Consider the following 27,062-nt stretch of genomic DNA (forward strand, 5'->3'; position numbering starts at 1 on the left):
GAGCGCGCGCGCAGGAAGGTTGATCTTCAGAGAGAGAGGGAGAGATTGTCGTCAACGTCACGGATCTGCAGCGATCGAGAGAGAGAGAGTCAGAGAGAGAGAGAGAGAGAGAGAGAGAGAGATGCTGAGGTGACAGGGCGAAGGAGAAAAGGGGACGATCATATATAGCCTAAACACATTTAGCGCCCTCCCTTATTTATAATAATCACACGCACGCAGCAGTCACTATTGTGCTGGACGTCCATTCGCCATGGGATTCCGCTCCTCGACGTCGCTGCGGTCACATCAGCCTCCGAACGTATAGAGGATTTGTTGTAAGCAAGCAACCAACCACACCCGGCACGGCCCGGCCCGGCTCTGCTCGGATCAAGGACCAAGGTAAGGAGGAGGAGGAGGATACACATACAGCGGCCATGCCGTAGGAATGACAGGCAAACGGCCCTAATATTATTTATGATTTATCATAGTCTTAGATCGCAGCGATACTCTTTCTTGTCTCCACTCTCGACACAATATTGCACGAAAATAGTCAGTCGGGTCTGCAAGCGCACACACCGCTGGTTGGATGCAATGCGTGCGTGGTGACTGGTGCGTGAGGCTTGTGTAGACTATAATTCTATTTTTGGCACGCGACACCCTCGTACGACGGATAATACGTTATAAGCATCATTCGGACTAGTAGCTAAAGAGTAGCTAAATAGCCCGTCGGCACTCCGGAGACTAGATAATCTGATGCGTTGAGTTTGTTATGAGCTGGCGTTGGCCTGTGCTGTGCGTGTACGCGCATCAGCAAATCTGCTGTGCTGTAGCTATGCAACAGCTCCACACACACACACACACACACACACACACACACACACACACACACACACACACACACACACACACACACACACACACACCATGCAGTCAGACTGTCCAAGGGACAAATAATTGATGTTTTTTTGGTTTTTTTGCTGAATAGCAGCATGACAGCTGGCTCAAACGATACTATACTGCAGTCTGCTATCTGCCAGAGTCCATCGAAAATTGACCTCGTCACTGCTGTGTGCGTATATAGGCATTTATATTTATATTTGTCCAGGCATTTATTCATTTATTTTTGTACTAGACAGGTGTTCATAATCTATAGGCTATTATAGTGACTGCATTTGTTTAATTTGAAAGCACTCAAATGAACTTAACCATCTATCTTGATCCCCGGCTATAACATTTCCCCTACTCAGACAGTCACTCTTCCATTATTATGTATGCACTGACGCGGGTTTATTTACTGCCGCATTACCATGTTATGTAGCCTACAGGGCTTTCCCTGGCTGTAAAGTATACATTGCAATCATGCTGTGAGTTGGATGGAGTCAGAGATGAGGGCCTCCACTCTTTGGCACCTCTCCAGACTTCAGAGGGGGGCTGTCATTGTCAGGCGGCAGGCCATCGCCACCACCAGCAATCCATCCATCCAGCAAGTCTCTCTTCAATTCTGTACAGGGGAGGGGGGGGGGGGTATAATTAACGACATTGGCATATTAGAATAAAGTTTAAATTATAGAGATGTACATTGCAAGAAATAGGTCAAATTAACTTAAAATACAAACAGAATAATTAACAGTGTACTGTATGGTATAGGCTATAGATAGATAAAGATACAGACAATTTAAAAAAATGCCAACACCATTTATCTCTCAAATGAATAAAGGTATCTGCAGTGCTCTGTATGTATGTTCTATATACGAGCAGCTATAGGTCATTACAGAAATACACAGATGACTGGCAGTCTTTTATGATGGTCCATGGTTGTATTCCATAATGGAATTCCATAATGGAATACAACCTCTCTCTCTCTCTCTCTCTCTCTCTCTCTCTCTCTCTCTCTCTCACACACACACACACACACACACACACACACACACACACACACACACACACACACACACACACACACACACACACACACACACACACACACACACACACACACACACACACACCTCACCTTCAATTGTCCAGATTTAACCCAGACAGCTGACGACATACTATTGTATTGCTAATTAATTAGATCATAGTGAACAGGAAAGCTGTTTAGATGATTGTAATGAGTTGATATGCTATAGGCCTATTTACAGTCAAACTTTGTGGGCGCATGCATAAGTGTGTAATGTGTATCCACATGTGTGTCTGCATGCAGATTTTCAGAATTGACAAAAGTTGATCCTTGTTAGTCACGACATAATAAGTAGTTCCAAATCAAACTTCAGATCAAAGTAGTTGTTTTTCTCCTTTTTTGCTTAATTTTTACTGACAAAACATCTCTCTGGGCTGGTTTTAAAAAGCACACAGATCTTAGGATGTGCTCTGTCACTGCATGACGTTTCATGTTGCTTTATAAAGTCATGTTTCCTGCAGAGCAAAAGGCCAGAGGATAGGACAAGCTGCAGTCAGCAAATGAAAATGGCATTGCACAGTACAGTCAGCATCTGTGATTCACTGTGAGAGAGGAGCGGTTGTTATTGATAATGGGTCTAATTACTGAAACAAAGCCTGGCTGTTACTGTTTTTTTTCCTGTTAGTTTTCTTTTTTTATGATTTTGTATGGAGGAGAAGGAAGAGGTTGAAGAAGAACAACAGTGTACCATGCGTCTGTGAGGTGTGAGATTATAGTCTGTGTGTATGCGTGTGCGCCCGCGCGCAGGCGTGCGTGCGTGCGTGCGTGTCATGGTGAGGTGGCTATAGCCTGCTGAATTCCACACATTCGATGATAGTCTCTTATGCTTTCCTGTCTAACTCAGGGCTGATTTACAGAAGAGAAGTAGAAGTACAGAAGTAGAGTAACCTTCTTTCGCACAAACACAACAAATCCCATGGGGGGGGGGGGGGGACATGATGCTTCCCCACCCCTCACCCAGCACCCACCCTTATTTGTATTTTTTATAAATGTTGACAAAACACCCACCATCTGTGTTGGTCTACCTTGAAAGAGCCAGAGAGATAGCAATCGCTTTGGATAAAAGCTATAAATGCACCATTTAATGGTTTTTTGGGTTAGGGTTAGTGCCTTTATTGATATTATCAAGTGAAGACTGACAGGAAAGAGGGAGAGAGAGAGAAGGGGAGAGACATGCAGCAAAGGGCATCATGAATGGGACTCGAACACCTATAAGTGGCATGGACCTGGACAGCGGGCCAGAGAGCACCCATAAATGCACCATTTAGTTTAGTTTTAAGTTAGTTTAAGTTTAGTTAGTTTAACATGCAATTCCGTACAGAGTAGTGGTCAAATCCCAGTGTTTACAGCAAGCTACAGATCCTTGGGATTGAATGGGATTATGGAGTTGAATCATATCACTGCATGTTTAATTTTCTTGTTTGGCTCCAGAGCCTTGTTTTGTCTCGTGCATGTCAACACCGATTCAAAAGGATTTTTACATGTCCCAAAAGTTTCTTTAACCTTATCTACTAAGACACACAGACCATCAGAATCAGAAGACTCTGGATTTGTTTTTTGTCCAAGTATGTTTACATACTAGGAAAGTAGAAAGTATACATATTTGTACATTAAAATCTTTGTGTAGGACAAAAATAGGCGATTTGCTCGTCCACATATGACGTAAATTCTCCATTCATTGTCAATGGGAATTTAATGTTTGTGTACAGTAAGACGAAAATCTACACTATAGCTAAAAATAATATAAGAGTATACCGGTAGTTAAGACTAGTGGTGGTCTAGAAAATACGTATATAGCTTGTGAATAGGTCCTCAGTTACAGCATCTCTTATGGTCTTATCTGAAATGTAATTTAATAAAATATTGAGTTCATCACCATTTAGTACCTACCACAGCATTGTTCTACTACCTGCAACAATGCTAGATGCTTCCAGGCCACCTCACCCGAGTGTCACCCTCTGTGTCAGATTTCACAGTCTTCTTATTTTCCGTGTTATGTAGTCAGCTTGTCCTTATGGCTCCCAATGCATGATGACGGGATTGATTTCATCCTTGATGTCATTTCACTGTAACTGAATAGTGTTGTAAACACTTGTTGCATAACCCTAGTCTGTAGAATGATTGATTTGGAAGCATGGTTTTTACCGGATCCACTGTGTGTTGTTTGTCTGAAACCAGACCAGAGAAAGTTGAAATTGACAACGTGTTGTTCACCTGAGAGATGGTTATCTATCTCTGAGGTGACTGTCGGTAAACGTCCCCAGACATTGCTTTCGCAGGGGGTCTCTCATTTCAACCTGATTAGTGAGGCAAGACAATATTTTTGGGCAAGCAATGTGCAGAGTGTAATAATTTCATCACTAGTTGTGTTCCTCAGTTCCTCAGTGAGAATCAGAGAACTACTCTAGCAAACACTTCACCGTGGACCATATTTCCAGTTGCCATTTTGCTATCTTATGTCTGTCGCATCAGGGTGGGGTTTCACACCCCCAAGTTAGTATGATGTAAAGGAAAATGGCTGTCATGTGAATATGGTCAGTGGGTGGGGTTGGGACACAGAAATGGGTCAATGTGTTTTGGAGAAAAACAATGTCAGTGAATAGTGTGTTATCTGAAACTTTGGGTCACTGAAGCATGAAAATTGTAAAACACTGATCCATGGTTTGCAGAAACCACCGTGGCAAGGTGACATATTGCTTATATTAGCCTAATGCCAATTTGGCTATGCATACAGTAGCTTGTACTTGTTTTGTATAATTTTGTCTCTGGGCTACTTCCAGACAAGACGTAGCCTACTTCTTATCATGGCGTCAGTTGGCGAGTTGGCTGACTGACTTGTCTGAGGGAGTGCTTGTCTAGAAAGACAGCTGCAACCAGCAGGTGTAACAGCTGTAGCTAAGGCAATGCATTACAAACTACTCACTCCTAAACCAACAGATACATTTTCACCCATTGAAGATAAACTTTCATTCTCTCTTTCATGCAGCATACAACCTTGCTAACCTACTAATATTACTTTAGTCACACTTAAGGCTATGGTTAGGCGCTTTCATTCTTCATGCTATGACAATTTGTAACACTAGTTATTTCACTAGATTTCACTAGACTTTTTATGAATAAGCCATGTCTCCAAAACATATTGAGATTCTTTTCAAAGGTTATATTTTCTTCACATTCAGGGGTTATGGAATGTGTTATTTATTTTATGATTAACCAGAGAGATTATTGTGTTTGCCATGGGCTTCTCCTGTAGGATTCTCCAGCCCAGATGACCAGCCCAGTCTAAGGCTGTAATAGGTTGCAGCAGAAGCACTGAGAACAACGGTCCTGGTCCACTGACGGGATGAGCGGGGCAGCGGAGCAAGCTGACATCCTAACTGTGCTCGCTCTGGTTAAAGAACGATGGAAAGTGGTAAGTTGTATCTGCTGTGCGTGCGTGCATGCGTGCGAGAGGAGAGATAGGGAGATATGACAATGGATGGTCTGTCTCTCTGACACGGTCACAGCCTGTCCCTAACCCATCCTCACCAGCCTCCCTTCATCCCCACAAATTACGATCGAGGTCCACGACACAGTACTCCCTCTTTCCCCCACTTAACAATCAAGGTTCAAGGTTGTACTTTATTGTTACATCTTGTGTGCAGGTACATAAGAGTAAAACTTATTTTAGTTTGGCTTCCTTTAGTTCAAACAATGCAGCAGCATAGCTAACAACAACAACAACAAAATAAAAAATAAATAATGAAACAATGCCTATCACTGCATATAAGAAGTCCTTCACCTTCCCCTTGTCTTCACTCGTGGCCTGGGACAGTATGGGATCACGCCTCTGTTGTACAGGTAGTGCTGGCGCAGCATTGGAAGGGAGATACTTAAAATAAACTGTGTTGAGCTATTTGTGGCAGTGCAGTGTGCTACAGGCAGAATAAGAAGCGGCTGCAGCAGCAGTGAGTCTGCCCCAGCCCCCAGGGTCCCCGAGTCTCCTGCTGCGCTGCAAGCCTGGATGCCATGTGAGGCTGCTGTTCCTCTCTTTGGCAATGCAGCTCAGCTCCACTTCCTGTCTACTTCATTGAGGAGCGCACGCAGTTACGTAACAGTGCTGCAGCTAATCCCTTAATTTGACTTGAGAGAGTGAGGGAGAGAGAGAGTGTGTGTGTGTGTGTGTGTGTGTGTGTGTGTGTGTGTGTGTGTGTGTGAGTGTGTACAACTTATAACATGTACTAGGACAGTGAAGGACACGTGGCGAGCTGTTAATGCTACTTCCGAGAAATAAATATGGATGCCGGTGGGGTGATTGAGATTGTAATGTAGCAGACTACAATAAGCAGTGGGCTCTGAGAAGGTCTGGAGTGCTCGGAAGTCCAAAAGTGTGTAATGAAGGTGTTCTTTGGTAGAGGACTCAAAAGGGAAAAAAGTCTAAAGGTGATTGCACACTGGACGCGTTTTTCGGAAAACCGATGGAGAAACGCAGCTAGAAATCCGAAAAACGCACTCTTTATAATAGGAAAAGCGATATTAGAAAACAAGGGGATAGAACCCATTCACAGCAATACAACAGGCTGTTGCGTGGGTTGTATGTATTGTTTTTAATATTTCCAACATGAAAATAAAGGCTTTAAATAAATGCTTTTTGACTGAGTGTTGTATTGTTTCGCCTAAGCCATCTGGTACTATTAATATATGAAAATGGCCAGTATGATTTTTATTTTAATGAATGACACTTGTATCTTTCATCACTGTAACAGAAACCAAAATCGAGCTATTTATAAATTAGATTTTTATTTAGCAACCACATGAACGCATGTCCTGATTCCAGGAATAGGTGAACATTCACCAAAAGAAGTTGAATATTTGTCAACAAGTTGCAGGACTACATGCTCACAATGCATCAAGTTGGGAGAACTTGTGAGCTTTTAATTAGTTTGGCTATTCTTGTCAAAGAGATTTCGTGTAGAGAAGGAACAAAAGTGAAGGGGCCAAGTACAGACACCTGTGAAATCCTGTATCAACGAAGTACAGTATCGAGGGTTTTAATAGTTCAAAACATTGTGATAATACCACTGTTGAATTGGGGAAAGGGAAAACTTGGCCATTCAAATCAGATTTTCCCGTAATGTTTCATCCTCCTCTTCCTCCAGGCGAAGAAGATCGGAGGAGGTGGTTTCGGGGAGATCTACGAGGCTTTGGACCTGCTGACCCGGGTCAGCGTGGCGCTGAAGGTGGAGTCAGCCCAGCAACCCAAACAGGTTCTGAAGATGGAGGTGGCCGTGTTAAAGAAACTCCAGGGTCAGTCCAAACAAAGGAAAGCTCAAATGAATGCATTTAGCGAGCTGCCCACTCTCCTTTTGTACCATGCATTTTTTTAATTGAAATATTATTTATTTTAAATTATTGTAAGCATTCCTGAAATCCATATAATAATTTAGTCGCCACTCCCTTGGAGTATTTTATGTCACATTTGCACATATGTGAAATTTGTTTTACCCATCCATCCTAACTGGGCGCTATTAATACAGCGCCTGGGGAGCAGTTAGGTGTTAAGTATCCCAGGGACACGTAGACTGGGTGAGCCGGGGGTGAACTGGGGACCTTCCTATTTCCCAGGCGGCCTCTCTTCCCATTCAGCTATGGCTGCCCAAACACGTTGCATGCAATGGGAGCATTGTAAGCTTGTAGATTGGCTATTTACAGCGAAGAGATGTGGTGTAGAAGGAAAAAAGGAGGAAACGAACCGAATATAGACAAAGGGTTTAACTGGTTAGACTTTGGACATCGTGTTTATGTTGATACAGAGACACCGGGTGAAGATTAATTATGAACGGAGAAAGCACTAACCGAATGAACTTCCAGGACAACCCCTACTCTTTTTTTGTTGAGGGACAGTGTAGGATTAAGAAGTTCAGGGGGAGATATTGAACAGGATTTACAGGAGGAAGAGACTGGGGTATTTGACCCTGGGCCAGGCATTTGTGCCAGAATTCCAAGGAGGCAGACTTAGTTTCTAACTATACTCAACCATCGATGGATTCAAATTACATTTCTGGGCTTGATTGATCTCGACCTGACACGGTATAACCTATTGAGTTGTCCCTGCTTGGCATGCTTACCTTCAAAATGCTGAATGGAATGGAAGGGTTTTTCCGTCGGTACAACAAGAAGACTTGAGTGTTGAGTCTTGAGTGTTCATTTATCCATTTTGTAGACTCTTCTGCCGGGCTCAAGTTGCCACAACCGGGCAGAGTAATTGTCATTGCTATGTGTATCTTCTGACCGACGCAGTTGTAATCTTTATACCTGGTGCCCATGTTGTCTAGATACATCTTGCTCCTATCCTATTTAGTGCCCATGGTGCGTCTGGTATGGCACAATCAGGGTGCATCTTATTCCCAGATTCAAGGTGGTCTTATCAGCCAGCGCAGTGCTGGTGCAGATATTTCCTTATTATTTAGACATTTTATTGTTCATAGAAATATATACCTCATCATGTAAAAATCCAAATTGTGAATCCATAGCCTCCAGGCATTCTTTACCTGTCTATCTGTAACTACAAATGGAGTTCCCAGGGCATGCAATGACACAGCACATTCTTGCTGTGTCTCTGTCAAAAATGACCTAGTTGAGAATGAGCATGTGAATATTAAGCTGATATTTCAAGACATCATGTATGTCTCTTGGACATGAAGAGAGCAGCTCAGGAGACATAACGTGATTCTGACTGCAGAAGCATGTTCACTGTGTTTGGTTTACCTCTCCTTTCCAGATGAAGTTCTGGTGAGCAGAGAGCTTTTGTTTACTAACATCTACTAACGTAGAGGCTCAGAATCAAATTTTCCTCAGCAGTTTGCGTCTCCTCCAAATTAATCTGTTACTTAACAGTGCACTATGATGAAGTACTAATCAATGTAAGGACCAAAACAAACCAATCTCTGAACTAGCACTGAGCACTCAGAGAAGCACTGTGCAGCTATAGCACTAGAAGTTTTCCCACATACTATTGGTCCGACTGTCATTAGACAAGCACAGGAGCAGCGCATGTTCGACCGCATGTCAGACCGCTGTTTCCGCATGTCGGACCTTTGGTGTGTCGGATCTGCGTGTGCATCCCTATCTAAATACCCTCAGAGTTAAATTGACACTCACGATTTTACAATGTCGATTACAATAATCTGGGATCTGGACAGGACTGACCTGACTCATAGCACACTTGCGTACAGTGCTGCTTTTCTATTCTGTGGTCATAGCCTCAGCCACTCAGCTCAGTTTGTTTCAGTCTCTGCGATGCGAAGCAAACCATGATTCATCAAAAAATGAGGAAATGCTGATATATATCCTTGTCACGTATCCCATTCGATTTAAATTGTATATTTAAGGATTATATTCCATAAAAGGCGTCATATCCTTTATAATACTTTATATATTATTTTGGGGTGGGAAACCATCATTATCTACAGTTTGTATTATCTTCAGTTTACATTTACATAATAATCAAATGTAGATAAAATAGTTATACATTTGTCAATCAAGCACTTAATTTGCTCACAATTTAATGTCTGTTATTCATTTTCTTGTAAACACCTGTCAAATATTTTGATGACTGGTATCATGGAAAAGGGGTAGATTTAAGTCCTCAAACAATGTCAAAGGTGTGGTACTGTGGTTTTATGACATCTTTAGGGATGTCTATGCCAGTATCAGTATCAGTATCACGTGCGTGTGCATGTGCATGTGTGCATGCATGTGTACGTGTGTGTGCACGTGTGTGTGTGCGTGCGGACACTCCCAATCCTTCATAACGAGCAAAGGATCAACAAATTAGGAGAGTAGGTAATTAGGAGAGTTCCTTGGGGGGGGGGGGGCATTTTTGTTTGCTGTGTTTATCTTTTCGGTTCTTTCTTCTTAACCTTGTCTTTTTACCTCTCCTCCTCCTTCCTGCCTTTTTACCACTGCCTCTTTTTCTTCTCTCTCTCAACCCTCCCTTTCCCCCCTCTTGCTCTTACGGTCTCTCTCTCTCTCTCTTTCTCTCTGTGGGGAAAATCAATGTGTAGGGATCATGTTTTCCATCCTAATGGCAAGCTGAAGCATTATGGTTCTGTTGCATCCTGAGGGAACCAGGATGTAACCTGAGACAAGCTGAACCCCATCCCCCATAACGCTGTGTACCCACCCCCACAATAAGACAATAAACACTGACCCAGAATCGCATAAACAGGAATATGGGTGGTTTTATGTCGGGCTAATAATAAACGTTTCTTCTTCCTATGAACTGTTTAACCCCTAAACAGTAGAAGGTTATGGTGATTTTATTTTTGTTGCCACAGTTCAGAGGTGTATTGAAGGGATTGATTGATGAAATCAGACATGCATGTCAAAGTTAAACATGTGTTCCAATATGGTTAAAAGACAGCGAAAACAACAGACATTACACTTAAAACATAAATATAGTCCTAAATTAGCTTCTATAGGCCCCTCTTATATTTTAAAATCTGTGTGTGATGCCCATATTGCTCAAATGCTGCAAGGGTCAGGAATTTTGGTTTCAAATGGTGTGTTCGTAAAAGGTGCCTTGGATGGGGTAGCGCTGACCATAATCAGACCCAGTTTGATTCTGGCTGTCCCTTCTCCTCTACTATATATCTTTAAAGAAAAAAACAAAACCTACCTTGCCTGTACAATATATACATTCTGTACTGTGTATACTATACAGTATATTACAGTATACACAATGTTCTGAGTTGTTGTGGCGTATCAGTGTGAAAGACATTTGGGTGTGGCAGCCTGGCAGTACAGTGTCCCCCAGAGACAACACACTATACTGTAGGTACACATACATGCTGACACTGTTACACCAGAGTAGGTACATGCACATCTGATACACGCACATGCAGTCAAGACACGACACACAATTACACGCATACACCCCCCCACACACACAAACATACATCACACACGCCCATTGACAGACAGGCATACACATTGCGATGCAGACACGCTTAGTGTTATAAATTCACTTACAGTATGTAGTCATGCACACACACACACACACACACACGCAGGTCGCCATGCAGTCACGCACTATAAATCTGCAGGTAGTCATGTAGGGACGCTGAGCTCGAGGTTGATCGAGGGAGGGCGATATATAGTCTGTAATGACGGGGAAAGGGCAGGAGAAATATGGCCCCACGCCCAAAGTGACTCATACAGCAGGTCATCTTCTGATGACACTGTACTGCTGATCCTGTCATTGAAGCCCCTGTTCTCCCAGGAGAGCCTACTTTGCAAACCTAATGTTCTCCTTCCACCTCTTAGGTAAAGACCACGTGTGCCGCTTTGTGGGATGTGGGCGAAACGACCGCTTTAACTACGTCGTGATGGAGCTTCAGGTGAGTCCAAGTTGAAATAAATATTAGATAATGTGAAGCTTTCTAATAATAAATATAATTAATAATATAAATATTTGGTTTATGCAGATATACAGTACACACCAACAGGCGGATTATTATCGTTATCACTGCTAAGGCTGTACCCTAGCCCTTATTTTAGGACTCGAACTTCGGCAGGAATTTTCGAGTGAACATTCGGACCAATCATGACAAACACAATCTTTCGGGCCAAACAAAGAATTAGAAAGTAGATAAAACGGCAGGTTACAACACGTTTTGTTCTTCTTTGTAATCATTTGGTCCAAAATATTGTGTGTGTTGTCATGATTTGTCACGACAAGAGTTGGCTTCGTACGACGCTTAAAGGTCTTTAAATAAATACGTTTTGAAATGCCTATGGAGAAAATAGGCACTGGGTCTGGGTACACCCTGTGCCAACTCATCATCACCATGTCACTGAAACTAATGGAGAGTTTAATTGTCACAGTCGAGTGTCCTTGATCCTTAGCTCAGGAGGTCACCTGTGGGAATAAATTGTCTGTCCTGTAACACTGTCACTGATGGATGAAAATTGCACCTGTTTTATTGCGAAATGTTTGGGTATGGGTACTGTTTTATGTACTGTATGATTTCTTCTTGATTAAAAAAACATTTAATTGGTCCTATAGATTCAATCTTTATTAGGGTACTTTTGATAGTGGATGAGTATTAGCCAATGACCTGTAACTTATCAGTTTTCCCTCAGTAACTGGTTTCAAGAAATGGTTGATTTCTGGTTAATGCCTATGGATCTGAATTCTAGCTACAACTAGAACTTTGACCTTGAACTGTGACTTTGACCCATTTGAGAGAGATTTATTTTTGTACAATTGCACGCACCACTACTGACGACTGTAGTGGACCTTTATTTAATTTGATTTCTTTATGATTTTTTGTGGCTTTCGCCTTTATTTGATTTTTTTTATGGAGGGATAGAAAGTAGGCTGACAGGAAATGGGGAGAGAGATGGGGGGGGGGGGGGGGGTGACATGCAGTAAAGGCTGTCGGGATCGGGAGTCAAGACTGGCCTGTAGTGGACACTTTTTCATGATTGGCTGCCTCTATGCTGCCTCTAAGCCAATGGGAGACTTACCCATGAAACCCATAGTCTAAACAACATAAAAACTCATACTCTGAACACCGCAACGCGGAGCGAGTGGCAACAGAAGCTAATGTTATGAGCTAACTGGAACTAGAGGAAAGCCGTAACAAAACACAATGAGTGAACCAACAAAAGAACGTCGGAAACGAACAAAAGCGGGTGCTGCAAGAGCTTGTTGCACCTGGCAGTTATGACTGAGTCATTCTTATTTTTATACTGCAGCTCTGACTCCGATCCCTATCCTGAACTCATCTGCAAGTTTGATCCAAATGAGTTTTACTGTCAGAGCAAACGCAATAATTACGATGAGTGTAAAACAACAAAAATCAAGATTTCTACAGGTACCAGAGAGGATTGTGCTATTCTGACGTGTATATGGGCTCTTCCAGGGCCGTAACCTGGCTGACCTGAGAAGGAGTATGACCCGGGGAACCTTCAGTGTTAGCACCACCCTCAGGCTTGGGCGTCAGATCCTGGAGGCCATTGAGAGCATCCACTCTGTGGGCTTCCTGCATCGTGACATCAAACCAGTGAGATAAATATTTATAATCAATATAATGATAATGATAATACTGTAGCAGCCTAAACCTGGCCATGGCAGTGGAGAATTTGACTTTTGTTTATCTGGCACTTTTTCCTGCATTGTGGTCATGCAGGTCACCTTACTTTTGGCCAGTGTATATATTTCTGATTCAGGAATTGATCTCATTCTAAGTTGCACTTACTGTAAGATGCTCTGAATAAGAGAGTCAGCTAAGTGCCTGAAAGGTAACATAATGTAAATGTGTTGTCTTCTACGCTGCCATGCTATTATCTCCCCACATGGAAATGTAATTGATTCTCTCAGGGATACATTAATATAATTATAATGTATAAATTATTCAATCATGAATCATAATACAAATATTGTTTTAAAAAAAAGAATCATATGTCTGGGTAATCTGTTTTATTCGTCGCCTCATTAAGCCCACTTCTGTGACATTATCTGCCTTGGTTTCAGTCCAACTTTGCCATGGGCCGATTTCCCAGCACCTGTCGAACGTGCTACATGCTTGACTTCGGCCTGGCTCGACAGTTCACCAACTCCTGCCAGGAGGTCCGACCAGTGAGTAAACATCAACTTCAAATATGTGAAGAATATGATAGTGTACGCCTGCCGTCCCTATTTTGGGCATGTCATTCTAGGTGAAGACCTCCACATAGCCTATATGGTTACAGTTATTAAAATAAATAAATAAAACTAAAGGTTTTGGGTGTCTGCGGCTTCTGTTTGAATGTCTTTATTGGTTTAGCACACTGCATCAGCAACTGTGTTTGATTTCTGTTTCCCTTTTCCTGTCAGCCCCGTCCAGTTGCAGGGTTCAGAGGGACGGTCCGGTACGCATCTGTCAATGCACACAAGAATAAGGTCAGTACAAGCCCTGCACACAGGGCCTGTGTGCATGTGGTCACTGTTATCCATCCATGTTCCTCCAAACGTTATTCCAGATTGAAGATTAATCTAAAATGATTTATTTATCCTTCATCTGCATGTATCGTTACAATACATTGACTTATAGCCTATCATAGGCTGTTAATATAGTAGGTAGCAAGGGGCCAAGGTTCATGAACCCCCCTAAATCATTCTAAATTATGAAAATGTGAGTTAACAACAAAACAGACTACATGACCGCTGCGTTTTTGCTTGCTGTCTGTATTCCCAGTACTGTTTCTGTCTGGTGTCCCATCACCACGTTTGTGTTGCAATTCTACAGGAAATGGGTCGTCATGATGATCTCTGGTCACTCTTCTACATGCTGGTGGAGTTCCTGGTTGGCCAGTTGCCATGGAGAAAGATCAAGGACAAAGTAAGGACGGCCAATCTGGAAACTAATCAGCCATGACTAGGTAGCTGTGTGATAAGTGATAAAATATGACATATGATGGTGTGTGTGTGTGTGTGTGTGTGTGTGTGTGTGTGTGTGTGTGTGTGTGTGTGTGTGTGTGTGTGTGTGTGTATGTGCGTGTGCGTGCGTGTGTGTGTGCGTTTTCTCAGGAGCATGTTGGGAAACTGAAGGAGACCTATGACCATCGGCTAATGCTCAAACACTTGCCTGCCGAGTTCAGTGTGTTTCTGGACCACATCGCCAATCTGGATTACTTCACCAAACCTGACTACCAGGTGACTTGCTCTTGGCCAGTCTTATTTAAATAGCACATTTAATAAAGGACCGCCAAAGTGATTTCCAATCAAGAATGACCAGCAACAATATGATAGCCATATAAAAGCTCAAATTAAAATATGTAAGCTAAATGTACTTACAGAAAAAACAGTAAGTACAACTTAGAGTGAGATCAATTCCTGAATGAGAAACATATAAACTGTCTAAAAGTAACCTGTAACCCACCGGTCAAAGCCACAATGCAGAAAACTAGTAAAGTAAGAAGTAGGAAATAGCCCAGGGTCCAAAATGATTTTGGGTATTAACTGAGTTAACTGGGTTGATTAATTCATGAAATGAATTAGATTTTTCAACCCAATTAAGTCTTACAAATTGAGTTTATTGAAAGTTCACTGTATCTCAAAGTGTTTTATGTGGACCAATAATTGTTGACAGAATGTAATCGTCATAGTATCTCAAGTAACTGAGTATGTGCTGTTGTTCTTTCCTTTGGCTTTGTTAACAGTTGCTGATGTCAGTCTTTGACAACAGCATGAAAACGTACAACGTAGTGGAGAACGACCCTTACGACTGGGAGAGGACCGGCACAGATGGCACTCTGACTATCAATGCCAGTGCCACTACACCACAGCACCATACACGCCTCACGCCAGCACACATGGGGTGAGTTCAGAGGAAACTGTTGGGGTTTTATGTCAAGATTCATGATGTCTGATCATTTAGGAAGTAGTTTTTCTAAGCTGGAGATAAGAACCTTTTTGTATTTATTTCATAATTATTTCTCATTAATACATCAGCTGAGAACTGTCATTTTTATATTGCTTAAAGTTCCAGTTTTTGCATAGTTTTATACAAAAAAGGGGGGAAAAATTACATTGAATGAACGTTTTAACCTCAATCCCGCCTAGATGTTTAAATGGAAATTTAAATGTAAAATTGCTGTTTGCATTCATTGTGCTCCAGTATGGCAAATGCTTCTGTGATTCCTGGGGACCATATGAGGGAGAACACAGACGATGTCCTGCAAGACCATCAGCTCAGTGACGGGGAGAACAACCCGAACCCGGCTCCAGACCGCCTGCATGGTTCCCCCGTTCCTCCTCTCCGCAATCAGGAGGCCGATGTATGGGAGGAACTGGATCGCAACCGCAACCGAATCAGGACTGCTGTATGGAAGGTACATATAACCTACGGGGGAAGGAGGATTACTTATTGAGTATGGAGAGTGCTTTTTATAACCAAACAAGGCAACCAATTAAGGCATATAAGCTGCATGGCTGTGCTTTAGCCCAAGTTATTTTTGGGCGTTTGCAGCAGCACCCTCTGGTGGACAGAACGACATACTGTACATAGGCTGCTACACAAGACAAAGACAGTCTTATTAGAATAGTTTCACACATGGTGCCTCTGGCTCCAACAAACATAATTGTCCGTGTTAGTGGGTGGGAGGCCGGTTGTGGAGGGAATAGCGAATCCTAAGGGTTGTTCTTCAGGGAGCGGAACTGGCACGGACACTCCCCCAAAATTCCTCACTGGACACATGGTTGTACAGCCTAGCTCCCAAAGACCAAACAGTATGGGTCAGCAGTGACAGGGATTTGGAATTGTCTCATTTTGCCAAATTGAGTCATAAAGGTTTTGTGATATAAAACATATATGATGTTTTATACCTGATGATAAATATAGAACAGTTATGAATACCTCATCCACACTACAGTTAGGTCAATTAAAAGTCCTGTGTTATTTATTATATAATGAATAAATCTTTATAACTATGAATCAATGGATCTTTTTTTTGCCATAGGCTGCCACAGAGGAGGAGCACAGTAACAACCAGGGCCCTTACGCAGGACCCAGCTTGGGCTCGCCCATCAAGGGCCAATCTGAGTTGGTGGCCTCTGACCGTGACGCCCCCCTGCTGAGGAAGCTCCGCAACATCCACAGCTTTGAGCTGGAGAGGAGGATGGGTCTGGAGTCCAAACCCAGCCCAGAACGCTTCCTGGAGGCCTGGTGAGTCCACCTTCTATCCTCCCATGCTCATGTTTACTTGTAAATTATAGTTACAGCAGTGTTATTTTTTTATTGTGATTTATTTGTGTATTTATTATTATTATTATTATTATTATTAATTCATTTATTATTGTTTTATATTTGTTGTATCTTCATCAAAAGAGGGTCACTCTGTCCTTCACTGTATTTCCAAGTTTGACTTGAACTTGGAAATATGACTTTACAAGTTGACTTTTTACCACTTACCATAAACAGTATATACTCATACGGTATTAACATTTTATCCTCTGACTGGTAATGTCATTTTCTTTCATTCTAGAATCAAGACTTGACCTTGACCTAATTCAGGCCCAAATACAATACAACAGAACAAATAAATATAGTGTCACCCCACCCCCCATTGTGTGTGTGTGTGTGTGTGTGTGTGTGTGTGTGTGTGTGTGTGTGTGTGTCTGTCTCCAGCTCGGTGAAGCAGCACGTGGGGCACAAGCAGCAGGTGACGGAGGTGGTTGAGGGGACTGCGGTGGTGCCTGTAACCCAGGGTGAAGCTCTGCCCACTGGGGAGCGACCTGAGAGAGTCTGGCATTATGACGAGGAGTTCATGTCTGGTGGAGGCTCTCCTAAGCCAGTTTCCCCCGGTTCCCCAGAGCAGGGTGAGGGGGCTGCCAGCAGCGGGGGCTTTGTGGCTCTCAATCTGAGCTCTGGCAAGCAGGATGTGGACTCTAGGGAGTGGGTGATGGTGGAAAGGCCCAGTGGCTCGCCGGGGGCAAAGGCCGCCACCACCTGCCCCTCGGAAGAGGACGAGGAGGAGCCAGAGGTGCTCCAACCAGAGGAACAGTCTCCTGGTTGGGGGAGGGGCAGCCCCAGCTCTGGCAAAGCTAAACAGGACACGACAGGAGCCCCCAAGGTAGACAGGCTGGAGCTGAGTGTGGACCATCCAGGGAACCTGCCCCCCATCACTCCCACCAGTCCATCTGGTGCTTTGGCTGAGGGAGTTATCACTCAGGTAAGGCCCTTTGAACTTGACTTGAGTTCCATTTCATGACATAACATACGTTATACTGACCACATTCAGCATTTTACTAAGTTAAAAAGCTGCAGTCAGAGTTCTAGCGATAGAACGTCAGTGGTCAATATCATATAAGTAGTTTTCCACCAGCTGCATCTTGCTCTAAGTTGAAGCAAAATGTTAAGTGCTTTCTGTGTGCTTGCTTCTGTGCTTCTGTGTGTATTTGTTAGCTAAGTATACTACTGAGACAGCTCCACAGCTTTAACCAGATGGAAGGTAAAGGGAGAGAGCCCAATGGCTTATGCATTTTGATTTGCATTTTATGTCACACATTCAATTGGTCTTATTTGCATTCACTCATTTGCGATGCATTTAGTTGAATTTATTTAAGATTTGTTTTAGTTTGATTTCAAAGTCAGTGGTTTATTTCTGGAATTACAATTACCAATGACTTGCTCCTTTTGCTATTCATAACCTTCAGTATTCAGCCAGTCTAATGCCATGCACCTTTCATTCAAATGTCGAGCTGGTCTTTTTATACAAGAGGAATGAATGACTGTGACCTGACCCTGCTCACCATCATCACCACCAACACCACTACCACCAGAGCCACTCCCTCTAATGAATGACTGTGACCTGACCCTGCTCACCATCATCACCACCAACACCACTACCACCAGAGCCACTCCCTCTAAGTTCCATATGTACACTCCCTCACTAATCCCCTTTACATCCCCCTCTTCCCACCCCATCAGTGCCCTTTTAATCTTTCTGTCCCCGTTTGGCCAAAACCCAAAACACCCTACCTATACTCTCAAGCGTCTCAGCACTGCGCTACCCCACCTACTGCTGTCCTCACTGTCCTGCCCCTAAGAAATCCCAGTCCCTCACCTATCTCACCACCCTCCTACTTCCTCTCTCCATCTCTCCACCTTTCTCCACTCCCCAACCCCACCGTCTCTCTTAGTTCCCCACCTCTCCTCCGTCTCCGCTGCCCGAGGAGCTCGCGGCCCGGACCTCCAGCCCCATCCTTCTGCGCTCTCCCAGCCCGCACACCCTCCTGACCACCCTGTCGGACCCCCTGCATCAGCGGCAGCCGCTGGGCATGCGGCGCAGCCAGTCTGCTGATCAGCAGCAGCCAGAGCGCCCGTCCTCTTCCTCCTCCTGCCATGCCTCCTTACCGCTGCCACCTTCTCCCGCCCCTGGTGCCCGCTCGCCCGGACGCAGGAAGCTGCCTGCGATCCCAGCGGGGGCCGCCAACACCAAGTTCCCCTCTGTCATACGCATCACCCGAGCCCAGCTGCAGCAGGTGACCGGCCAGCCGCCATCCCTGCATAGTCAGAGAGGGAACCTTTTCATCCAGTCAGCTTCTTATCTCTCTCACTCACTCTCATCACTCGCCATACACCGGCTGTCAGCTGCTTACCAATGGTTTTTCTTTCCTCATTCTTTTTGGTTGCTTTTAATTTGGGCTTTTTTCTTCATTTCGTTCTGCTTTGTTTGGTTTTGTTGACTTGGTTGTTGTTTTTGTTGTCAGGCGGCTCTCTCCAGAAACCAGGAAAGGGCATTATGCAGGCCAGGCAGAGCATGCTCAGATGTGCCCTTGTGTCTGGACATGCTGTTGTTGTTGTTGTTGTTGAATTAGTAGGCGTGTGTCTGTCTGATTGTTGGCATGTGTGTTTGGAATGTGGAGTCATGACTACAGGTTGCATGGTCTCTTTTGTTTCAGATCGTCTTTGTCTTCTCTCTCCTTCTCTTCCTCTCTCTCTCCCTCTATTTGTTTCTCACCCTCTCTTCGTTGAAGCCCCCTGCGAAGTTGCGTGAACGTTTCCTGTCCTACTTGCCGGTTTAGTACTCACAGCTTGACTGACACTGCCATAGCACTTGTGTGTGTCAGTCCGATAATGGTAGCTATGGCATTGCATGCGGTTGCCAAACTAATCTCCATTTTCAATACCCCATAATATAAAAATTCCTCTTTTTTTGACACATCACTATCAGGCTCTTGCTGCAGAACTACAGCACAACTCGACATGTTGTAGTCGGTCAGCAACAGGCCATTGACAATTAGAATATTACTCCCATTTTATAGTGTGGCTCTACATTTATACTGAAACCCGTGTTTCCTTCTCTTCCCTTCCTCTTCTATCCCTCTACCTCTCCCCTCCCCTCTTCCAGCTGACGGCCCAGCGACCCTCTGGGCTGTCCTCGCAGTCGGGATCAGACACCGTTCCCCAGTGCCTCCTGCTGGAGAGGCGTGGCGATGCTGAGACCCAGCAGGCCCTGGAACACACCGCCGACATACACTCACCCCAGGACCATGTGCCCACCCAGCCGGGCACGCCCACTGACCCACTGGCAGAGACCCTGGTCAACGGAGACAGCCATATCAAAGTCCAAAGCCCCGTGCCAAGCCGAGTGTCCTCACCTCGCTCACCCCATTCCCCTCACTCTCCACGTTCTCCTCACTCGCCCTCCTCTCCACACTCTCCCCTCTCCCCTCACAGCCCTGTGTTTGCAAATGGCCACCTGTCCCCTCCTGTTCATGGCCAGGGGGACATTAGCAGCAGAGCCTTCTTCTCCAAACCAAAAGACAATGGGAATGACTCTGGCTCCCCCTGCTGTGCCACCGAGCCCCAAGTAGTGGAGGAGATTGGAAGAGAACAGAGATGGGCTCTAGAGGAAACCAATGGCCCAGCCTCCTCAGCCTCCTCCCCCATCGCCCCCCGTAAGAACCCCAGCCGCAGGCAGAGCCGCATCCCCGTGTTGGAGCCCTCCAGCTTGCTGGAACCTCCTCCTCCAGGCTCTGCTAAAGAGAAGCTCCTGCAGAAGAGAGCGAGCCTCCATGGCCCTGCTCCTTCTCCCACTGCCTCTCCGTCCTTGTCCACTGACCGGCGTGGCCCCATGGCAGCCTCCCTTCCCAGGGACCAGCTGTCCTCCGCCTCTGACCGCTCCCAGGATGAGGACTCCCTCCTGGGCTCCCATTCTGACCGACAGGGAGATGATGCGCCCTCTTTGTCCTCCTCCTCTAGTCCTCTGTCCCGCAAGAGCAGGATCCCTCGTCCGGTCAATCCCACCCCTGCTCCAGAGCAGCTGGCTGCCCACTTCCTGCCCCGCCCACCGCCTGGGAAGCCACCAAGCCGCCCCACAGCAGAAAACAGGTTGGTTCTTGTATGATTTCATTAAAATAATCACGAATGAATGACTAATGACTTAAAGGTAGCTTCATTATCTCACCGTGACACATTAAGACCATAGTTCAGACCAAAGATGTTGAAACTTGCAGCCATTTGCAACAAAATATCAATACTCAACAATAATCAACAAATGAATACTACCATTATACCAAGACGAGACCCAATTCCTCAGTCACTCCAACGTTGAAACACAGTTAATTTGTTTTGTCTTATATTGCCCCACGACTCCCACCCAGACTCAGGCGTTTCCGTATCCGAGCAGGAAGCAACAGCGACTCAGACCTGCTCAGCTGCCTGGCTCAGCTGATGCATGGCTCTCGCGGCTCGCCCCTTCACCACCGCTCCTCGGCCCATCATGGAGGCTCTAGGATGGGCGTCTGCAGCCTGACCAGCTCCCCTCACCACCACCACCATCACCGCAGCTCCAGCGCCTCTCCGCGCAGCTCCTCCTCCCTGCAGCGCTCTGTCAGCTCCTCGCCCTCCCGCCACGAGCACCGCGGGGGCGGGGGAGGTGGCTGCAGCCGCTCGCCGCCCAGTTTCTCTGGCTCGCCCCCTCCCCGGCGTTCCCACCCCCACCACCAGGAGACCTGCTGCGGCCGTCAGGCCCGTGTGGGGCCCTTCCACCTGTCCAGGGGGAAAGTATGTAGCCGGGAGGGCAAATGCTCCAGCAAGCTTAGCAGATAGTCAGCCATCCGACCGCCCGGACGCTAATTCCGCAATAGCCAACAGCAGAGGAGAGGAAGACAACAATCGGGATGGGGAAAGAAGGGGCTCCCTAAAACTATAGGTGTTTCGTCTGGGGACTGGCCATTACATATTCGCATTCTCGTCGGCTCGCACAGAGTCGTCTTGTCAAGCTAAGCTAAACTAAGCTAAATACTTTGAATGTTAAGGTTTCTGAACCAAAATGATGTTTCATATCAAGTACTATTATGCAATTTCAAAATAGATAATAACTGATTCCCACCCTATCGGTATGCAACTCAGACAGTGCACTGGTCGACGCCAGAGGCTGCTTGGCGGGGGCACTCGATGGGGTTTGCCTCTAAATGCCTCACTGTGGGCCCGCCTGCCTTGTTCAAAAGCATGCACTGCTATGTCCTGCTATATACCACTCCCATCTGAGTGAAACACCTGTCGTTTTACTGAGTCCCTGGGAAAGAAGGCCACAATCAGGATGATGAATGTCCAAGTCTTCCTGTTAGAGTGTAGTTGGTCACACAAGATAATTATCACTTCCCTCCTCGCCTTGGATCCTCACCCACTTCTCCTATACCCTCACATTGTCCACAGTCTTTCCATTTTGCACACTGTTTTGACTCTCCTTTATGTTCCCGGTTCGATGGTACCTAATCGAAAGGGGTGGGAGGGACGTTTTTGGGTACTTAGTTAAGATTGTCCACCATGTTGTAGAGTAAAAGTAGTATAGCTGTAAAACTAAACCAATTGCTTTCCTAATAAAAGGAAGTACATATTGTTTATCAACCAACGGACAGTGGCCATACTCATATAAGTCAGCTCTGGTTATTCAGTCTGTGCCACAGTAAGCAGTAACTCATTTAACCCCATTATTAATGCACTTGTCTTATACTGATGGTATATCAGTATAGCTGATAACTACTTATAATTGAATACTAGTGCAATGTCAACCCAATTATCTCCTTTGCATTGGAGAATGCAGGCAGGGTATCACTTTTACTGTACAGTATGAGATAGATGCATTAAGCCAGAGTAAATGTACAGTACTATTTATTGAAATGTTATTATTTATTATAACTCTTAGCAGTGGTTAAGGCTTCCCACCCCGCCTCAGATCGTGGATGTATGGTCCTGTGTCCCTGGCATTAATATTAAAGGTTTATCAGGAGTTGCTTTGAGGTGACCCTTTTATAACAATCATGTAAAGCTTTGTGGGGGACACACACCTACTGTACCTGTGCCTACTGACTGATTTATACTGGGTTGCGTGTGGTGGTGTTGTGCACCGAACATAGCAGATCTAAAAGCTCACAAGCGTGATGTGTTATGTGCTTGTAGATCAGTGGTATTCAGTGTACGATACCCACGCGCAACTATGTATAACTCAGGCTTACCGTGTTGCTAAGGGGGAATGTTAACACTGATTGAGTCACAATTACTTTAGCTTTACTCCTTTACGGAGATTGCTTAGAGACTGACCCCATCGACGTACTGTAACATGTTTCTCAATACTCTTCTTACAGTAGTGGTAGGCCTAAAGAACACAGGCACATTTATTATGAAACAGAAACACTAATTTATTATTAATGTCTAGACACAGATGTGTCTCAGCGTGTGCCTTGGCACTTTGGGCAGCTTTTGGGTTCACTGCGGTATGTTTGTAATTAGAACAAAAGGGAGCCAAAAACAAATAGACTTAGCATTAATTTGTGCCAGTTTGTTAAGACAACCCTTTTCACCTTGATGTAACAGTATTGTTTTTGCCAAAAAAAAGTGAGTGTTGCAAAGGTTTGTAAATCAAATCTCAGTTTGAGCAAGAGTTTACTTGAATAATGAGTATTTACTATTTGTGATGATGAAAAGGGAAACTTTTGAGCAAAGCCAACTTTAACTGTCGTGTGATATTTATAAAGGACCAATGACTACTTTTCCGATAACATTATTGGAATAAATGTGAATTTTAAACGGCAAGAAATAGTCATGTCATGCAATGTCATTATTAAGTACTGGTTTTCCACATGTATGCTACTGTATGTCATACCAAATTATGTTCCATGCCTCTGAAGTGAAGAAGAACGTGTTTTGTTTTTATCCATTTACCTTGCGCCAGAGAATGTCTTTTATACAAAAACGACAAAGTAGCTCTACTATTGTTTTGAGAGCCACTTACACTATTTATTTCATGTTCCTTACTCAAAAGCACCCTTCTTGCCACTCCTCTGCTTGTATGATACTGTAATATAGCTCCCAAGCTTACAATTCTACGCTTTGCATGCATGCTCCAAAGAGAAAAGATTGTGGGGAAACCCTCATCAGAACAATCTTCTGCGATAAAATGCCATGCCTGGTTCCATCAACCTCCATTTAACTTATGAAGATTTGTGCTGTCAAAGAGATTTCTTCAACATATTACATGTGTATTTTAATTGCAATATACTATTATTTGACACGCCCCCCCCCCCCCTTCATTTTCTTCCCCTTTCCGCAAAATTTCAGTTTGCTACTTTGCTCTTATAGTCTCCTCTCCCTCTCTCCTCATCTGATCTTGAACACTATTTAAAAGCGTTTCAAAACTGTTGACTAGAATGTCGCTTGAACACGACTGCCTGTATATTTTCATCAGTGCATTTGGCTGAAGACCATGTTGCATACATAATGCATACAGTTATCATATACAGAGAAGGCTTTTGTTTTTGTTGTGTTTTAATAACATGCATTTTAGGAGACTACAGTATACCTGGGATGAGAGCCACAGTATGGTATATGGCTGCACATATAGATAAGAACAATGATATTACAGTTATTTTGATTGATATTGAACATGTGAGTATTAAACGTTCTAATATACGTATGCTCTAGTATCTTAACTAGGCATTGCACTGTAGACATGCGTTCTCTCTGATTTGTTCGGCTCGTGTGGATCGCGCAGGTACCTGCACCAATCTCCTGGAGCAGATAACGATGACTCATCCTGAGGTCAGACAGTGTTCAGTCAGTCAGATAATGATGACTCATCCTGAGGTCAGACAGTGTTCAGTCAGTCAGCCGCCTTAATGTCTCTTCTGTCCCCCTCCGTGCATAGGGAGGGATGACTGAGCCTTGTCTGTCTGCTGGAGAATGGAGATCATTCCAGTGATTGGTCAGCTGACCCTTGTCTTTGGAATGGCATGTGTGGTCTGTCGCTATGGCTGCCTATGGCTACATTTGAAATCAAGGCAGGATTTTGCTGTTGACGCTTTCAGAATCAATAGTATTGTTCATTTGTGATTGCTATGGCTATACTGGAGAGTGCTCTGTTTCTGTGAGAATTGAATGATTTAATAGCAAACTTGTGGGAAACAAGAGCACAGTGTCAAGGGGTGTGATGACAGATACTTTAATACAGGTGCTTGCTAATTTCCATATATTGCCAATGATCAATCTTTGAATTCATCCTCTTTGATTTATTTTAAGCTTAGAACTTTCAAGGTATTTCAAGCTTACAACCTTCCGAACACAGTTGCTCAGACCTTTCAATATATACCTGTAAATGTTTAAAGTATTTATTTAAACAGAATCACTATTGTAAACGATAACTTATTTGCTAAAAAGCTTTGGTTAAAGTGAGAAACGGACACTTTAAAGTTTAAACAGTTCTGTTTTAGGAAAGGATAATCGGATTTCCTCTCTTTGTTTTTAATCTTTATTATGATTATTGCACAAAGTTGTGTGTAATTGTAGTACTAGTGTTACCTTACCAATCAGATGAGTATTTTGTCACTTTTTTGAGTGGCTTGCTGATGGCAAGGGAGTCATACACAGTAGCTTGCCAGTATCTCTCTAATGTGCGTCTAATCCACAGTCTATGGTCTAATCCAGTGGTTCTCAACTGGTTTCACAATTGCACTCACATTTTGTGTTGACCACGAAGTAAATTAAGGACCGAATATATTAAATAATACAATATTCCTCTGTTAAACTTGCCCTGTCAGAACATCTTCCGTTGCAGGTCAGACAAGTTAACACAGCAAGGCAATGTTTTTGAACAAATAGTCAAGGCGTAACTAATCAAAGTTTTGGAGTGTACTGTCACACTCCAAAACTGATATTGGAATACTTATACTATAAATAATACTGACAATTATTTGATAATAATTTGATCAGATTTGATCATTTTCCCAACCACCGGTATGACTTCAACTGTTGAATGTTTATTTATTTTTTATCTTATTAATATTTTGTTTTGTTTCTGAATGGTTGATATTGTTTGTGTTTAATGCAATGTATGTTAGTTATGGGTTTGAAATGTAACTGTACAGTCGCAAGGAAAGAATGTATAAGTGGAAGTTTTGCATTGTACATAACTGTAATTATTTATGTTAATTCTATCATTTGTATCATATCAATGCCTTGTACAGTGTTTCTTTCTGTTGGTTTCAAATTATTTTGTATTTTATTTTTATAAACTGGTTATAAATAAAATACTCATTCGGCATGCAAACACAACTTGTTCAAGCATTTTATGCATTGACCAAAATGACCACAAAGTGATAATTATAGTTCAAGTATACATTATAATTCTTAATAACTATGGCGATGCCCATTGGGTATGCATACCCTGTTCTCTGATTAAATGGTTCCTCCTTCAGGAAGCCTTAGGATTGAGAAGAGCAGAGCGTGAAGAAAATGTTTGGACATAAAATTAGTTTCAATGGCCAGCCATGGGAACTAAAATGGCTTGGTTTCATTCTTGAGGATTATATTTCAAACATTATAGACCAATCAGACCAATACAGGTATACTATGTAGTATGTGGACATACCTGGCTCTGAAAGGCCATATATACTGTTTTCCTCCTGCCAAAAAGTGATTGCAGCACCTACCTGGTAACTGATAGCATCTTTCTGCCTCAAAATGACTTGGTTTCTTTCTTCAGTGTTATATTTCAAACATTATAGCCCAGCCAGACCAATATAAGAATGGACATTAAATGCAGTATGCATTACTCCTGACAAAAAGTTATGGCAGCTCCTATCCGTTTACTGAGAGGCTGTTGTTTTTCCTTCTCCATCATGTCATTGACAGCATCAGAGCCGTTACTCTACTCACATGGAATGCAGGCTGTTAAGTAGTCACAGTGTGTGGGGGTATATTCACATTGCATTTATAATGTTTGGCAGCCAAATACTATTATTGTTAAGTCATACTCTGTTCCACTCCAAAGGACATTAAGGAAACAACTCCAAGATTTACAACTCATTCAACTTTTATTTTCCAACTTTTTCATGCTGTGCACAGTTGGCTTCATTTGTTGGTTCGTAAATCATGTTAGGTTGAAAACCTTTGAAAACAGAGAGACAAAGATGAACAACAATGCCAAACAACAAATGATAATGCTTTTTAAACACTTTTCCAATCATTAAGTTATTTTTAACCAGTCTTGTTTTTAAGCAATAAAGTATTTTAAACAATTAAATGTATTTTAAGCAATCCAATGCCTTATTTAAAAATACTTTTAAACTAATTTAGCAAAGTCATTTTAA

The 27,062-nt window shown here is 43.5% G+C and overlaps 1 protein-coding gene across 2 annotated transcripts; it reads left to right on the forward strand.

The window, feature by feature from the left end:
• Positions 1-90: 90 nt before the first annotated feature.
• ttbk2a (tau tubulin kinase 2a) lies at positions 91-26,014 on the forward strand. 2 transcript variants are annotated; one of them, XM_080784415.1, is made up of 16 exons: positions 91-378; positions 5,196-5,354; positions 7,081-7,228; positions 11,249-11,322; positions 12,853-12,993; positions 13,464-13,568; positions 13,806-13,871; positions 14,218-14,310; positions 14,499-14,624; positions 15,131-15,288; positions 15,589-15,802; positions 16,430-16,635; positions 17,098-17,641; positions 18,612-18,953; positions 19,823-20,805; positions 21,078-26,014. In XM_080784415.1, the coding sequence occupies exons 2-16, from the start codon at positions 5,286-5,288 to the stop codon at positions 21,523-21,525; spliced, it is 3,717 nt and encodes a 1,238-aa protein (XP_080640541.1). In that variant the 5' UTR covers positions 91-378; positions 5,196-5,285; the 3' UTR covers positions 21,526-26,014. The 2 variants fall into 2 exon arrangements, with proteins under 2 accessions (XP_080640541.1, XP_080640542.1); XM_080784416.1 differs by lacking the exon at positions 18,612-18,953.
• The last annotated feature ends 1,048 nt before the right edge of the window (positions 26,015-27,062 follow it).

Source organism: Protomyctophum bolini, assembly GCF_963924005.1.
Source record: "Protomyctophum bolini genome assembly, chromosome: 15".
In the NCBI taxonomy this organism is placed as follows: Eukaryota; Metazoa; Chordata; class Actinopteri; order Myctophiformes; family Myctophidae; genus Protomyctophum; species Protomyctophum bolini.